At 39.0% G+C, this 17,165-nt stretch overlaps 2 protein-coding genes across 2 annotated transcripts in view; one reads left to right on the top strand and one right to left on the bottom strand.

Moving 5' to 3' along the window:
* Window positions 1–11,576, top strand: part of Ero1a (endoplasmic reticulum oxidoreductase 1 alpha) — a 38,603-nt gene extending 27,027 nt beyond the window's left edge. The window contains exons 12-16 of the mRNA XM_076544823.1: window positions 803–1,049; window positions 1,642–1,711; window positions 6,184–6,270; window positions 6,349–6,482; window positions 8,516–11,576. Coding sequence (XP_076400938.1) covers window positions 803–1,049; window positions 1,642–1,711; window positions 6,184–6,270; window positions 6,349–6,482; window positions 8,516–8,576 — 599 coding nt within the window. The 3' untranslated portion in view covers window positions 8,577–11,576. The remainder of the gene's footprint in view (window positions 1–802; window positions 1,050–1,641; window positions 1,712–6,183; window positions 6,271–6,348; window positions 6,483–8,515) is intronic.
* Window positions 11,577–12,074: 498 nt separating this feature from the next.
* Gpr137c (G protein-coupled receptor 137C) overlaps window positions 12,075–17,165 on the bottom strand; it is a 63,205-nt gene continuing 58,114 nt past the window's right edge. Inside the window, exons 5-7 of the mRNA XM_006994171.4 lie at window positions 16,003–16,128; window positions 15,731–15,849; window positions 12,075–14,912 (exon numbers count right to left, since the gene is read on the bottom strand). Of these exons, the coding sequence (XP_006994233.2) occupies window positions 14,735–14,912; window positions 15,731–15,849; window positions 16,003–16,128 (423 nt within the window). The 3' untranslated portion in view covers window positions 12,075–14,734. The remainder of the gene's footprint in view (window positions 14,913–15,730; window positions 15,850–16,002; window positions 16,129–17,165) is intronic.

Below are 17,165 nucleotides of genomic sequence, written 5' to 3'. Positions count from 1 at the left end.
TGTGCAAGTGAGTACAGGTGCCTCAGTAGGCAGAGGTGTCAGGTCCACTTAGAGCAAGAGTTAGAAGCTATGAGCTGCCCTGGATTCTGTGAACTGAACAAGTAGGTCCTCTGGAAGAGGAGCATGTGCTCTTAACTGCTCAGCCACCTCTCCAGCTTAGCAAGTCATTTTTTAAATTATATATTTTGACTTTATGATTGTTGATATTCAGAAATTTGATTTTTATCAAAAATCCATTTCCTCTATAAATATTTAATTCATTTTGCCTTTAAGAAAGGGTTCCAGAAGACAAAATTCTTACTATAGAGTTTCTAAATTTTATTTATTTTTAATGCAAGGTCTCACTATGTAGCTTTGCCTGTCCTGTCACTTTGTATGTAGAACAAGCTGGTCTTGAACTCAGAGATTCATCTGCCTCTACATGGAATTAAAGGCATGCACCACCACATCCGGTTTATGACAGAATTTTTAAAGGCTAATTTAAAAAAAAAAATTTTTGCTGGGAGGTGGTGGCAGCGCATGCCTTTAATCCCAGCACTCGGGAGGCAGAGGCAGGTGGATCTCTGTGAGTTCGAGGCCAGCCTGGGCTACAGAGTGAGTTCCAGGAAAGGTACAAAGCTACACAGAGAAACCCTATCTCAAAAAACCGATAAATAAATAAATAAATAAATAAATAAATAAATTCTTGGTTCAATTATGTATTTTAAATTACAAAATGAACTTCTATAAATATAAATAGCTTCTTTTAGTTAAAATGAAAATTACTTAACTGTACACTTGTTACATTCTTCTTTCTTCTTAGATACTTGGCTGGAAAAGAAATGGGGCCACAATGTCACAGAGTTTCAGCAGCGCTTTGATGGGGTTTTGACTGAAGGAGAAGGTCCGAGAAGGCTGAAGAACTTGTATTTTCTGTACTTGATAGAGTTAAGGGCTCTGTCTAAAGTCCTCCCATTTTTTGAGCGCCCAGATTTTCAGCTCTTCACTGGAAATAAAGTTCAGGATGCAGAAAACAAAGTGTTACTTCTGGAGATCCTTCATGAAATCAAGTAGGTTCTATATGCTACAACATGTATGTTAGTTAGCATCTGGATGAGGGGTGGTGTCCAAAGTAAACTGCTTTATTTAGTCAGAGAAGGAAACCATCTTTAAAGTAATGTAAATGAAGTTCTGTTCATTGGACTTTTAGTTTTGTTTTTTTTTTTGTTTTTTTTTGAGGTGGTCAGATTCTCCTACCTCAGACTTCTGGGAGCTGGGAAAGGAGATGTGCATCTGACCTTCCCAGATCTTCTAGAATTTCTTGGTTTTGCTTTGACTAGTGTATTACAGCTTATTTTAATTCTTCTTCTTCTTCTTCTTCTTCTTCTTCTTCTTCTTCTTCTTCTTCTTCTTCTTCTTCTTCTTCTTCTTCTTCTTCTTCTTCTTTTTTTTAAAATAATACCAGCATTATATTTGTTTGCATAGTCTTAAGTTTGGGGTCAGACTTCTAATAAACTTAGCATTTAGATTTGAGGACAAGTATTTGTTTGCATTGTTGCTGTTACTGATTTTTATTCTATTTTAATTATTTATCACTGACCAGTAAAATATATTAGCAAGACTTACATACATGAACATGACCCTTCTCTGTTTAAAACACAGGTCATTTCCTTTGCATTTTGATGAGAATTCCTTTTTTGCTGGGGATAAAAATGAAGCACATAAACTAAAGGTAATTATACTTCACCTTAATGGTTAGGTGCAGCCTGGTGAGTCTGCAGGTGTGGTGTAAAGTCCCATTTACTGGAGGTCAAGTAGAATGACGCCTGTAAGAGGTTGTGGAGAGGGATTGCTTAGGACGGGAGCGCATGGTCAGTTTCCGTTTGGGGGAAGCTTTTGTGGCTCAGAAGGATGACTAATAAATAGGCATGTATTACATATTTCAGAACTGTTAAGAGAAGAGTTAAAGTTTTACTACAAAAGGGTATGTCAGGTTATGAACTTGTCACCTTGGTTTTATTGTTCCATATAAATATCAAGAAATAAGCCGGGTGGTGGTGGCACAAGCCTTTAATCCCAGTACTCAAGAGGCAGAGCCAGGCAGATCTCTGTGAGTTCGAGGCCAGCCTGGTCTACAGAGTGAGTTCCAGGAAAGGCGCAAAGCTACACAGAGAAACCCTGTCTCAAAAAAACCAAAAAGAAAAAGAAAAAGAAAAATAGAAAAAATAAATGTCTAGGTATCATAGCACCCCATAAACAGTTTGGATGTCAGTTAAAAATGAATTTAAAATTTCTACTTCATACTGCATCTTGACTTAGAGCTCAGTGGGTTGATATCTATGTAACACTCTCTGTCTGTCATCACGATGGAAGAAGCCAATGCAATCAACTTGCAAAGGAAGTTCTTTCTTGTGTGTGCGTTCAGATCAGCTGTTCTGGATTGCCGCCTCTGTCTTCCTCAGCTTGGTCTAGCCACAGAAACGGACTTAGTGGTTATGTAACCCCACAGCTTCCAGGAACTGGAGAGTGATGGGAGATGCTACAGTAAGACTTTTCTGGCCTGGTCTACAAAGTGAACAGCCAGGACTGTTACACAGAGAAGCCCTGTCTCGAAAAACCAAACAAACCAAACCAAACCAAACCAAAAGACTTCTTTTCTGTACTGTATTCAGTATACTCCATATTTTTAGTTCACTTGCTGGTTTGTTTTGTTGGAGGGTGTTTTGGCTTCAGCTCTTTTTCGACTGTACAAATTAGAAATATTTCTCACAGTGTTTTAATTTGATCCAAATTCCAGAACACTCGGCCTTTATGTGCTTTGAAGTTTATGTATAGTTCTTATAGAAAAAAAAAAAACTCATAGGAAAATTAAAAAAAACTTTCATAGCAGATTTACTTTAAAAAGCTTCCTGCTAAACATAGATTTGAACATTATTTATAAAAACATTTTGCTGGGTGGTGGTGGTGTACGCCATTAATCCTAGCACTTTGGAGGCAGAGGCAGGAGGATCTTTGTGAGTTCGAGGCCAGCCTGGTGTACAGAGTGAGTTCTAGGACATCCAGGGCTACACAGAGAAACCCTGTCTTGAAAAACCAAATTAAAAGTTTTTCTTATGACCCCCTTACAGTCTCTGTGTATGGGTAGAAATAATTACTAGTGTTTGGAACAAAATAGGGTCTGAAGGTTTATGAAGCATTTGAGAATTTTGGCAAGAACCAGTGAGTTAATTTTAATCATTCTGCCAAAAGACCATAATACATGATGAGAAATTGGGTGTGTCAGCGTGTTCCTGTAGTTCCTGACTAGCTGAGAGGTGAGGCAGGGGGACAGTTGGAGTCCAGGAGTCCAATGCCTGCCTGAGCAACAGGACAAGAGAATCTGTCTTAATAATTTAATTTCTGATTATTTTAAGGGTTGCATATTTCTCTGATCTGAGATAATTTTGGTATACATCCAGATTATTAGACATGTTTTTGTTTTTGGAAACTATAAGGATTTTCTCCTAATCTAGTAAATTTCTAGCATCCTAAGTTTACGTAGGTAGGAGATACTCACACTATTTTATGTGGTTGGCTTTAATTTTATGTTAATTATGTTAACTTCTCTATTTTAAGCAACCACACACACTCTCTGTACATATCATGCAAAGATTTACTCAAGAAACGCTGTGTTCAGATATTTGAATTACATCGATTCCAACAATGAACTTAGAAAAAGCAGGCATAATCTTTTACAATAGAGGCTTATAGCTTTGCAAGTATGATGGCCTCTTAAAAGTAAAATACTTTCAAGCTCTTTCTACAGGAGTCTGTTTTTTGTATCTTTTGATTGTGAAGATGTAATTGTCACCCACTTTGCATTCAGTACCATTCTGTAAGGAAAACGTGTGATGGATACTGGCCCTTCCTGCTTACATACATTTGGATGTTATGGAGCATATGCATGAACCACTTATTCTCTCTCTAGATAACTTGTCTGCAGTTGGATTCTGGAGACCTCTAGAACAGCTACTAATTGTCAGTGGTCCCTCAGGGGGGAGTTGGTCCTCAGGAGCCCCTTCCCCTGTAGTAGGAAAAAGTGTGATATTTTTTCAATTAAAAATTTTTTTTGAAATTAAAATACAGTTCCATCATTTTCTCCTTTCCTTTTAAGCCCTTCCATGCCCTCACCCTTTGTTCCTTCTCCCATTCACGGTCTCCTTCTCTGTTACTGTCACTCCCACACCACACGTGGCACACTGTTCAGTCTGCATAGTGTTACTTGTATGTGTACACGTTCAGGGCTGACCTATTGGTATTGGATAAGCAACTAGAGACTCATCCCTGGGGAGATTATTTCTGCCCAGTTTTTTATTTTTTAAAGTCAAACTCAAAACACTAAAGGAAACTTACTATCATCATGAAAACTGTCTATAGCAAAATTGAGTAGTTTAAAAAAAGTTATTTTTTGAGGTGGTCTCATGTGTAGTGTAGGTTAGTCCCAAGCTTGCTGTGTAGCTGAGAACAACTTTGAGATGATAGATCTTCACCACCTGGTTTATGTAGTGATGGGGGTAGAGCCCAGGGCTTTAGGTATGTTAGGCAAGCACTCTACCAGTCAATGGAGCTACATTACTATTCCATGGGCAGTTTTATTTAAAAGTTTAAAATTAGGATGTTCTCTTACCGAACTGGTCCAGAAGTACCAAATGGAGAAAACTGTTAAAGTGAATAATTCATATTTATTTGGCCTTTGCATAAAACTAGTAAAGGCATGAGATCTTGAGTCTTACTAAAATATTTTGCATGTTACAGCTGTTGCAATCTCATGCTGAATCAAGCTTCTGGGAAATCCCCCTCTGAAGCAAATTTAAATGTCCTTTGAATGTACTAGATAGCCATCTCTGCTCACACCTAGTTTTAGACCTGGGGTGCTCATCTGGTCGAGTCCAGAGTCCATTATATGATTTATCTCATAGTAAAAAAATTATAGACACCAGGCAGTGGTGATGCACTCCTTTAATCTCAGCACTGGGGAGACAGAGGCAGGCAGATCTCTGTGAGTTTGAGGCCAGCCTGGTCTACAGAGTGAGTTCTAGAGCAGCCAGGGCTGTTACACAGACAAACCTTACCTTGAAAAACAAAAACAAAACAAAACAAAAAAACAGAACAGCAACAACAACAACAACAAAAAAGGTTAGACTACTGAAATAATAGAAGTTTCTTCTGAATCCTGGTAGTTAGGGCTGGTGAGATGGCTCAGTGGGTAAAGGCGGTTATAGCCAAGCCTGACGACCTGAGTTCGATCCCCAGGACCTACATCACCAACTCCTTGCAAGTTGTTGTCTGATTTTACACGAGTATACATAAACACACATGTGCACACACACGTGAACATGCACACACAGTGGGTAGAGGGGGTGAATAAAATCTAGTTTTTGAAAAACAAAAAAACAAAAAGCTACTGGTAGCTTGAGATTCTACTCTTAAGACCAGGACAGAGTCACTTGGAGGATCCGTTATTAATTTTGACTCAAATAAAAGAAGATGCCCTTGGCTCCCTTTTCTTCATCCCTTAAGGACATATACTGCATTTAGATGATTGGATTCTAGCAGCTTTATTACAATCAACGTAACAATCTGGTGTTAACAGGCACATATATTATGTATACGAATGTATAAAAACAAATGGAACAACAACCCAAATCCATCAGAGTAGTAGAGGATAGGTACAGAAATGTGGGATGATATGTAGGGAGTTTCAGTTATATTAGTAATGATTTCTTTTTAGAATTTCGTGGTGTATACATGGCTATTAATTATATTTTATATATCAGTAGTAAAGAAAATCCTTCCTTTACCTTGTTAGATACCATTTAATCCCACAACTCCCAATATTGATGACGTATTTCTTTTTTGGTAGCGTGGATTTGGAGGGAGACAGGGCTGGTCACTCGGGTGTGAGCTTAGACCTGCTGTGTAACATTTCTGAGTCTTTTAAAGAAATCCACGAGGGTAGAGCATGCGTAGCTTTAGATTTGTGGGGAAGATTGAATGGTAAGGAGAGGTTCTGGGATGTGGTAGACGCTCTGTGTGCGTGGGCCTTTGTTTGATACCCTTTAGCGCAGTGTCCAGGGCTGAACACATGGAGAGCATGCAGAAAACAATTCTTAGTTGATTACACAAGTACACAACTTATATAAAATTATGTTACATTGTTTTTAGGAGGACTTCCGACTACATTTTAGAAATATTTCGAGAATCATGGATTGTGTTGGTTGTTTTAAGTGCCGACTGTGGGGAAAGCTCCAGGTAAGTCTTGCTCAGTCTTCGTCTTTCCTGTGTGTTGAGGGGTTCCTTATTTGTCCTTTTTTCTTCTTTCTGTTTTAGACTCAGGGTTTGGGCACTGCTCTGAAGATCCTGTTTTCCGAGAAACTGATAGCAAATATGCCAGAGAGTGGACCAAGTTATGAATTCCAGCTAACCCGACAGGAGATAGTATCCTTGTTTAATGCATTTGGAAGGTTAGTTTTAATGTTCTGAAATTGTTTCTGCTAGCCACCTGAGTCTGATATTAATAGGTATGTTTTCAGATAAAACCAGGAGTGTCCTTTTTAGTAAAATTAACTTGTTATAGAATTTTATGATCTGGGGCTGGAGAGAAGGCTCAGTGGTTAAGAGCACTGGCTGCTCTTCCAGAGGACCTGGGTTCAATTCCCAGCACCCCCATGGCAGCTCACAGCTGTCTGTAACTCACTTCCAGGGGATCCAACACCCTCACAAAGACATGAATGTGAACAAAATACCAATGCACATTAAATAAAATATTAAAAAAATTATATGATCTGATAAAATGCCTTTAGAATATACACACATACTAGATTATTTCCATCTATTGATTTTTATATTCATATTTAATTTACTGACAGATTTGAGTACCGTTAAATTTGTACATTTTATTGTAATTATTTTGTACATTCACACAAAGATACATGGCATTTTGCTTTGTTCTGTTTTGAGATGCGATCTTACCATGTAGCCCTGGCAGGTTACTGGAACTTACTATGTAGACCAGGCTGGTCTTGAACACAGAGATCTGCCAGTCTCTACCTTCCTCCTGGGATTAAAGGCAGGTGCCATCAGGGCTAGCTTATTGTAATTATTTAAAAGCATTTTATTGGTGTTATTTTTGAAGGCTATGGAAAGTCACAAATATTTCAGTGAACTCAGCAGTATACAAAAGATTAGAAATTCTTTAGAAATTGTTATTTTCTGTCAAAATAATTTGAGGAAAAGCATGGGATAAGGAAGATACACCAACAGTTTTCAGTGTAGATGGCTTTTCCTGCTGGCTCATGTTGATTCTGAGATTGACATTTTCTTTCTTCAGTGCTGGGGAGTGAACCCTAGCAGGAGAGACAGCATTCTCCCATCCTCTCAGTATTTAAGGGCTACATTTTTTACCTAAAAATAATATCAAACATTTTAGGATTGAAATAATTGGCCTTAAAAATTTTCTCTGGCATCGAGGAACTTGACAGTTACCTTTAATTGTGTGCTCTGCTTTTATCCTACTGGAGAGCAGAGCTAAAGTGCATGTAGAAGGGAGCATGCAAAAATGTCATACAGGCCGGGCGGTGGTGGCACACGCCTTTAATCCCAGCACTCGGGAGGCAGAGCCAGGCGGATCTTTGTGAGTTCGAGGCCAGCCTGGTCTACAGAGTGAGATCCAGGAAAGGCACAAAGCTACACAGAGAAACCCTGTCTCCAAAAACAAAAAACAAAAAAAAAAAAAACCAAACAAACAAACAAAAAATGTCATACAGAACAGATTTTACTATATATAAAGATTGGTGAAAAGAGTTGGTTCAGAACAGGCTTTTCTTACTCTTTAAAGATCAGGGCTGGAGAGATGGCTCAATGGTTAAGAGCACTGACTGCTCTTCCAGAGGTCCTGAGTTCAATTCCCAGCAACCAGATGGTGGCTCACAACCACCCATAATGAAACCTGGTGCCATATTCTGCTCTTCTGGCCTGCAAGGACACATGTAGGCAGAACACTGTATACATAATAAATAAATAAATCTTTAAAAAAAAATCAATAGCTTTGATCTTCGTAAATTTAGTACTAAGTAAAGGTATATTACTTATTATACTTCTGGATATTTAAATGCTTATTTTAATGTCTACATTTCTGTATTCATATTATGTAATATAATTAACATTTATGAATACCTAAAATATCTAAGTATTTTATACTTAAACACTTATGTATTGTATATTAAATATTGATGTGCTTTAAATACTTTAATATAGCTCTGGATATTTAAATTTATATAATTTTATATGTATATATTTTAATACTGAAGTATTAAAAGTTAGTTTGTGTTTGTAGATTTGCCTTGCCAGATTAAAAACTAAAGGATATAAGTAGATTTGTGTACCTTTCAATTTATTGAAATAAACTACTTTGAAATTTTTATATACTCTAAAATTGAAAAATGATAAACAGAAAATTTATGAAAGTGTTTTTAAGTGAAGTGTTTCTTGGTTACAGGATTTCGACAAGTGTAAGAGAATTAGAGAACTTCAGGCACTTGTTACAGAATGTTCACTGAGGAGGAGAGCTTGAAAGGTGCCTGTTTCTGGACAGGGGAGGCCAGAGAGCTGAATGTCTCCGAGCAGCGTGACTGCAATGGCCGTCTTAAGGCAAACATTTCTATAAAGCTGCTTTTGTAAAAGGAGAAATACATTGTTTTAAGTAAATGACATTTTTGAAAATTGTGTTCATGTTTAATATTATTGTGAATAAAAGTAGTATTTTGATAATGTACAAATTTTAATACTAGACAAAGGTAAGATCATCAAAATCCATATGGTAAAACTAGGTGAATGATGTCTTTAGCCTCTCAAACTAGATTTGTATTTACAAAGATGTGATAAAAATAAAGTTAAGGCCGGGCGGTGGTGGCGCACGCCTTTAGTCCCAGCACTCGGGAGGCAGAGCCAGGCGGATCGCTGTGAGTTCGAGGCCAGCCTGGGCTACCAAGTGAGTTCCAGGAAAGGCGCAAAGCTACACAGAGAAACCCTGTCTCGAAAAATCAAAATAAATAAATAAATAAATAAATAAAATAAAATAAAGCTAAGATAACTGTGACAAGTGTTGGGTAGTAACATTCTGAGAGGCTCACCAATAACCCGTGGTCAACAGCCTAAAAACACCAATGCATTTTCGTTTGCCTCATCCACAAAGAAACTACAGAATTCCCAGTTAGATTTGAGTTTTAGATAAGCAGCTAGTTTTCTTAAGTGTAAAAGTGTTGTATGCAGTATTAGGGCCTTATTTATACTAAAAGTAATTCATTTGTTTTAAGTTCAGGTTTAACTGGGAGGCCTGTGTTTTTCTGGCAACCTTAAAATACACTGGTATGAAACATTCCTTTTAGAGTTATATGGCTATTTTGATTGTGCTGTTTTGGTATGTAGGGAAGTAGACCAACTATAAGGCACAGGAGATTTCTAAACATTGTAGAAAGATGAAGAGATATATTTATTCTCATAATACTTCCCCTAATAGTAGAATTTTGGGGAAAATTTTATTTTTATATAATTTCAGATTTACAGAAAAGTTTCAAAAACAGTGCAAAAAAATCTGTTTTACTCAAATTCATGGATTGTTCACATGTGTTTTACCTCTCATGCTATCCCACGCTGGGGATTGAGCCCAGCACCTCAGGCATGCTGGGCTAGCCTCCACCCCGGAGCTGTGTCCTCAGGCCTTGCTTTATTTTCTGTGTAGACATAGATACCCTGTTCTAATTTATTGTTTGGAAACTAGTCATGGGCTTCATGTGTTAACGCAAAACACTCCAGTGTAATGCTCAGCAGTCTCCTAAAAGTGACTTTTTTGTTTTTCTTTCAAAGGGAGAAACCAAACCTTACTAATCTGAGCTAAACTACTATAAGCCTTAGAATAAGGAAATATCTCATGTCCTAGTCACTTTTTTTGGTTGCTTTTTTTGACCTGTGTAATCATAGGTTATACAATTCATGTTTTTTATACATGAACCTGATTTCTTTTGCTTCCATAAAATGGAACTGTAACCTGGATAGGTTTTCACTAGTGGAAGCTTTTTACTGAGAACAATATTTGAAGTGGTTTAAGAATTTATATCACATGGCAATTATAAATGCTGTAGACCTCAAAATTATGCCCCTTTTTATCATATATAAAGTCTGAGCAGTTAAGGCAGGTTGGGATGTCACATAAGAAAAGCAGAATTTCTGTATGTAATGGACAGAAATGTCACTTTACACTGCTGTGTATGTTCTCTGTCCCTAAGATCTGGTCCAGTGCCAAGCATATAGTTGGTGTCTAGTATTTGTTGATTGAATGTGTAAGTATGTATTTAGTATACTTTATGTGAATGATCATAGAACTATGTTTAACAGTGTGTCCTCTTTTCCTTTCTCATTTTCCCCCTTCATTTGAATAAGGTAACAAATGAAAGATGTCAACCCACTAATTAAATCTGTTTTCTTGGGGACTCATAGTACTAAGCGATTACCATATACAAGGTGTTTCGGCAGCCCGAGTTCTTGAAAACCTCACTGCTTTCACTTGCTGCCTCCACTTGCTTGGCCCTGTGTCCTCTGTCCTTCCAGATGTGGTCGGACAGCTTAGCTCTAAGTCTACAGTTAACACACAGCAAGCTGTTTCTTGATTTGAACTTTCCTGCATTGACATCTTGACAATCTCTTCCTCCAAGTCCCTGCTCCATTGTGTGCTTGTGTCTGGTTTGCTCCTGGATGTCTCTCCTCTGGTCTCCTCATGTACCCTGAATATCATCCTCAGACTTCTTGTTCCCAGTCACTGTGCTTCACTCTGGGTCATTTCCATCCAGCGAGGCCCAACAGACTTTAGCTCAGACTTAGTGCGTTTTCCTGCTGGACTCACTCAAGTCTCCACACACCCACTCCTGTGTCTGCTCCTTACCTGGTTAATTTCAGAGCCATTGTTCTGTACAAGATTTTATAGTTCATTCCTCTTCCTCCTAACTGTTGGGGTCTGAGTTCTGTTGACTTTACTCCCATCTCTCTATCATTCTCTCTCATTTTTGTTACTGTTACCCAAAGGACTGCCCATGTCTATTTCTTCATCTCTGTGGCCCACATCACCAGATTGGGCTTTCTAGAAGCATTCAACCTAACACCCACTGACAATTTTACGAGCTTTCTGGTGAGAGCTTTTACTTGGTGTCCAAGATCCTTTTCTTGTCTTTGCCACTCTGTTCTGATAAGCAGGTTAAAAAAGTCCAGAGCTGGATCTCCCTCCAAACCATGGTAGACACCGTATTTGCATTGAGAAACCCAGGCTTCTTTCCCACCTGGGAAGTTCAGTGCAGTTTTGAAATCACACCTGTCCCCTTCCCATGGGCACCACTGTAACTGCAACCTACCTCTACTGAATCACTTACTGTACTGTATGTTTTACTTTTTTAAAGTGTCCTTTCCTAGAATGTGAGCTCCCCAGGGGCAGGAAAAGAGACTATTAATTTTGGCATCTCTGTAGCATAATGTTTGGCATATGAGCATTTAATAAATGTTTGTTGAATTAATTGCTTCACAGTGACAGCTGAGCCTCATTGCAAGTACCCTCACTGCCTTTGCTTACGGCAAGGGTCAGTAGACTTTGGGGTGGGCAATAAAGATGAAAATAATTTGAACTCTGGTGTGGTCTTGGTCAGTCTTGAGTGTCATCTACTTCGGAAACAAGTTTAAGGGAGGAGGCAATGTCACAGGAGCTTCTTGATGAAAGAATGGCTGGGATTGTAGACTAGACGAACTACAAGATTCTCAGGAGGAGGGAGATGTTATTAACTGTTACGTGAGGATTTTTCTTAGCTTAACGTTTGAATAAATGTCTACCTAATGACACTACCATTGAAAAACATGGTACTTTATTTCAAACAGGCTGAAATATGTGTTGTCATCCAGATGTAATTCATTATTCACTAAAAAGGCCAATTCCATTTGTAATGAGGTTTCTGAAAGGGACTGAATGGATTCCATTAATGGTACTAAGGAAACACACCTCCAAATAAAAACACACTCATTAACCGTAGTGTTTTATTATAATTTAGTGAAACAACAAATAAATACATTCATTGGCCACAGCTATACTTTTACAACCAGCTTGAAACTGATTGTATAGCTGAGAAACACTGTTAAACAATAAAAAGGCAATAATGCATAAAAAGCCACTTTAGCTATAAATTACATTGTCTGTAAAACTACAATCAGCTACAGTAGGTGGTTAAGAGTTTCAAAATTAATAGCAACCCAAGTGAAATGAACGATAAGAACAAATATTGCTAATCACTGTAGAATTACACACTTAAGCAATGAACTTGGATTTTCTAATTAATGATTGTGAGCAAGGGCTGGAGCTGTCATGTGCTTCAGTGCAGGTGGACGGGGAACTGGAGCCCTTTGACCTTATGAACAGCTCCCTCCGAGACCGAACTTAAAGTGCTGCTAGTGCGTTTGAAGTTTTAAGCAAACACTGGGGCAGATGTCTTCTTTGGTGATGTACTGTGAAGTGTGTATAAGGAGACGAATGTTAAGAATTTAGGTAACTTTATAGGCCAGGTGTGGTGGCGGAAACCTTTAATCCCAGCACTTAGAAGGTAGAGGCAGGAGAATCTCTGAGTTCAAGGCCAGCCTGGTCTACACAGTGAGTTCCAGGACAGCCAGGACTACACAGAGAGACTCCGTTTCAAAACAAAGCAAAAGGAGAATTTAGGTACTTGAGTCACTGATAAATATAATAAACTAATAAATATCAAATTCAGTGTAGTCAACCAGTGCAGCGAAAAGAACTAAGATACTTTATCTGAAAGAGTTAAGTAATCTTTGTTTACTTTGTCAACCAGGATGTTTGTGTAGAGAGGCTTAACTAGAAAAAAATATCAAAGACAATAGTTAGATACTTAATTAACATAATCGAAATAAACACCTGGCATTCTGAGAAACCGAAAAACTGAAAAGAAATCCACAGTTGTAGACTATTGTTAGGTTGTTATCATAGTACCAAGGCTAACTTCTGTACTATAAAAGATTCATTTGTTACAGTAAGAACTTATAAACAGATGCTGTGCATTTATAAGTATGCTTCTGATTGAATTTAAAATTGGTTGTTCATAAAAAGAAGAAAAGTATTTGGCTTTGTACCATCCTCTCAAAAGATAGAAAGGATTAACAATATGTTTCTAAAGATTCACATATTATACTTTTGTGAAGTTGCTGCATTAGTTGTTAAAAAGCTGATAGATTTTAGGTATGAGTACAAATAAGACAGTTTCTAGTCACAGTAGACAGAAGAGGGCAGCTGTGTTCGTCCCAGTTCCAAAGCAGCTGGCAGATCCTGTGTGGGGTCTTCACCTGTGTGACACCTAAGCTGCCTGTCCCCTCGGAATCTGAGGTATTCAGCATCTGCTTTCCATATAGACACAGGTAGAAAGTGCATTTTTAAATTGTGTTATCTTGGCCTACTGTTGTGTGCATGTGTGCTTGAATACACATGCGTGCACAAGCACACTGCTTACAGCATGTTTAAGACAGTTTTAATGACATCCTACACTGTCCCAATGTTGTTAACCTCTTACACTTTTCTCGTTTGCTCATCCAGTGCTGGAATTGATTGGAATTCATTTAATCTGGCTTAGCCCATATACAAGGTATAAAATGTGAAAAATAAAGGCGGAATTATACATTTTATAAAGTATTGCACTTTAGCTCACTGCAAAATGTCTCATGATTTAATTTACCTGAGGACAATCTTGACTCAGTAGGTGGGATGTGCTCCATCTCTTTCAGATAAACTGAATACCGTTTGAAAGCATACCGTTTTTAACCTAGCACTTCTTCAATGAACAATCCCTCAGTGCATCTGTAAACTTGTTTAGTTAGTCCCAAGAAGTTCTACTGCAACTCCCTATGCAAAAGTCACTATTGCTTCTGGAAGAATCATGCTTCAACTGCTACTCACCTTAGCCATACAAAATAGCCACGTGACCAGTCCTACTCAAAGCCACACAGTCTCCACTGGATTACTGTTCCTCTTGAAGAGACTCCTCTGGCTTTCCAAAGAACACTGCCAGCCAGCAGCACCATGAAGGGTTTCCACTATCACTTGTTTAAAAGAATGGAGTAATTTCAATTGACATTTTTTTCAAAGCATGCTTTAAAAAACTGTCTTCAATATTGTGTATTTTTAAAAAGAATGATACACTTTTAAGCCTTAACTCTGTGCACCGATCATACTTTAAACCTGTAATTGGGTAAGGGTTCCATGTAGAGTACACCTTTGAATTTCTAGGTTTTGATTCTTGTGGAAAAACTGCCTTCCGATCTGGTATACAATAATATTCTGGCGTGAATACTCAAGTGTGGCTTTGGGGACTGCAGAGTATTCTTTCTGAACATAGATAAAAGTGCAAATATGCAAATGTGCATTGGACATTCAAAGTTAGGAGGTTCTGAGGTCATCGAGTACCTTAGCATCTAATCTCTTTCTCCTCCAAACTTTGAATTTCACTATGCAGAGGTCAAAACAAACAGCTGTGTTTTGAGGTTCTCCACGAAACACAGCTGTATTTCCAGATTTTGCTAGTTGCAATAGATGATGCAATGTTGATGTAGATGCTTTTAAAGATGTTGAATACACATACACATTCATGGAAAACAGTTCAAGACTCCTGCTGTGGGGAAGCCCTCAGTTTTGAGGAGTTACATACAAGCTCTGGTGATTCCTCACATCTAAATGACTGCAGGTGAAGAGCAAAGGAGCAGTGTCCGTTACAGGTCCATTCAGTGGGGGGGTGACCGGGAAGGTGCTGCCGCCACACCCCGCCATGGTGCCGTACCAGCCCAAACTCTGCGAGTTCGATAAACTGCAACAGCAAAAATAGAAGGCAAAGAAGTCAGAGGGCTGTGATTAGGAGTCACACTGGCATTTTTAACATTTCCAGAGAATTTCACAACACAGAAATATAGTACAGTAAATGTGCAAACTAACACCGACTTTCTCCACAGTTTGATGGCTTCTACCTGATATTTCTGACTTGTGACACACCTCCCAAGAAGGCTATGACTCTGAGAAGTGGCAGAGTGTGTCTGGCTGTAATAATCTGTGTGCTATGCTTTGCTCCGACACATCTGCATGTACATGTGGCTCCTCTGGTCCTCATCACAACCTGTGAGACAGGCTTTGCTGCCATCCCTACTTCACGGAGGAGGACCAGCTTAAATGACGTGTCCAGGTGAAGTTAGAGGTACTGAAAAGGAAGCAAGCGGGAAGATGGCTGTCGGTGTATGACAAGGCTCTCTGATGGTTTTGGAACACGAGGGTGTGGGCAGACTGTTCTTTTTTGACCTGGAATCACACTAGGACAAGGAAGCAAACACACAGTGTATGGCGACCCTTCGGGGCCCGACACTGTGCACGCTCTCACTCTGAACCAAGAAGGGAGATGGTCTGGCCCCACTTTACTCCAACATTTTTTAAAGACAGGGCGATAGACTGGCTTCAGGTCAGCTGACAGTTGTTTATAGAGCATGTTGTATCACCTGGTTAACGATCTAGTGGGTTAAGGCACAGTAGTTCATGATCATGTGCCAAATCACCTGTTTGGTGGGTGGGTTAAAGCTCAGAGTTCTTTTTTTTTTTTTTTTTATTTCAACACTAATTCAGCCAAGTGACTACATCTACCTTCCTTCTCGAGAGCTCCCCAGTCTTGGCAGGTCATCGTCACTGTCATACCGTCTTGGATTGTCGAAAAAGAAAGCTCTGGAGCTGTAGCTGTGGCTGCTTCCCATGCCAGCAGGTGCCTGTGGATGCAATGTCAGAGACCGGGTGAAGGCCGGAGACTAGGGTCTGTGAGTTTGAGCCTCAGCCTTACTCAAAACAGAAACTCAGGCTAAATGTTCTATGCTTTAGAAAAAAAATGAGATTAAGCACTGGGGGATATTATGAAATCTTACCAGATTCTGGTTTAATCTCTGTGCCCGGAAAAACAGTACCACTGACCATGCTGGTACGTGCTCCCACAGAAAGAGGACCATTCCAAAGACGATGTAGTCTCCTCCACTTCTATCTTCTCCACCAGCCTGTCCACAGAGCATGGCAGAGCAATTTTCACACTGGTTTTATATTTAAGCAATCACCTGCCACAAGTGCTTCAGGCTGGGTGAGTTAACATACATTAAGTATAAACACAAAAGCACTGGACTTTTCTGTATTTTGTTCATTTGTGACTTCTCATGTAATGGTTACTTTTTTTCTTCAAGAAATATAACAATACTTTTAAAAAAAACTACAATAAGACAATTAAAAAATTATCAAAACATTAGCTTAGAAAAATAATTTTAACCCTTGGATAATGCAGAATGATGTCATTTGAGGCACCACAGTCTGAAGAGGGTTAGTTATAGGGATTACTGTTCCAGCTGCCCCACTGGCACAATAGCCCCGTGAGTCAGGCCTGTGGAAAAATGAGATATGCTAAGTAAATCAGCACAGCTGATTTTTAAAATACGCTTTGGGGCTACTCTACCTACATACTGAAGTTGTTTCTGTTCTACCAGGTGCTGGGGGAGGGGAAGCAGAGGAAGAGTGAAGAGAATCTGCCCTGTGGAGTCACATGTGAAAAGTCCCTCTCCTTAGCGTAAGGATGAATCAGTCTTCTAACACCCCTGGGTTCAGCGCTAAGTGAAACTCTACTAAGACAGAACATCTAAATGTCAAACTGTACTTTTCGGAAGGAGATGAAGTGCGCTGAGAAGTTAGAGACACACAGCTACAATGCTGAGAATCACAGTAAATATAAGAAAGTGATTATTTAGATACATAAAACTGAGCAAAATATTAAGATTTTATGCAGTTCTTCCATCCTCACAGGACATTGGCTATAGTCACTGGCTAATGACAATTACCTAGAGATATTAAAATATCATCCTGGGCCGGGCGTGGTGGCGCACGCCTTTAATCCCAGCACTCGGGAGGCAGAGCCAGGCGGATCTCTGTGAGTTCGAGGCCAGCCTGGGCTACCAAGTGAGCTCCAGGAAAGGCGCAAAGCTACACAGAGAAACCCTGTCTCGAAAAAACCAAAAAAAAAAAAAAAATAAAATAAAATATCATCCTTCAA

The sequence above is a fragment of the Peromyscus maniculatus genome, chromosome 9 (assembly GCF_049852395.1).
Source record: "Peromyscus maniculatus bairdii isolate BWxNUB_F1_BW_parent chromosome 9, HU_Pman_BW_mat_3.1, whole genome shotgun sequence".
Taxonomy (NCBI): domain Eukaryota; kingdom Metazoa; phylum Chordata; class Mammalia; order Rodentia; family Cricetidae; genus Peromyscus; species Peromyscus maniculatus.
This window is presented reverse-complemented; position numbering and strand designations above follow the sequence as displayed.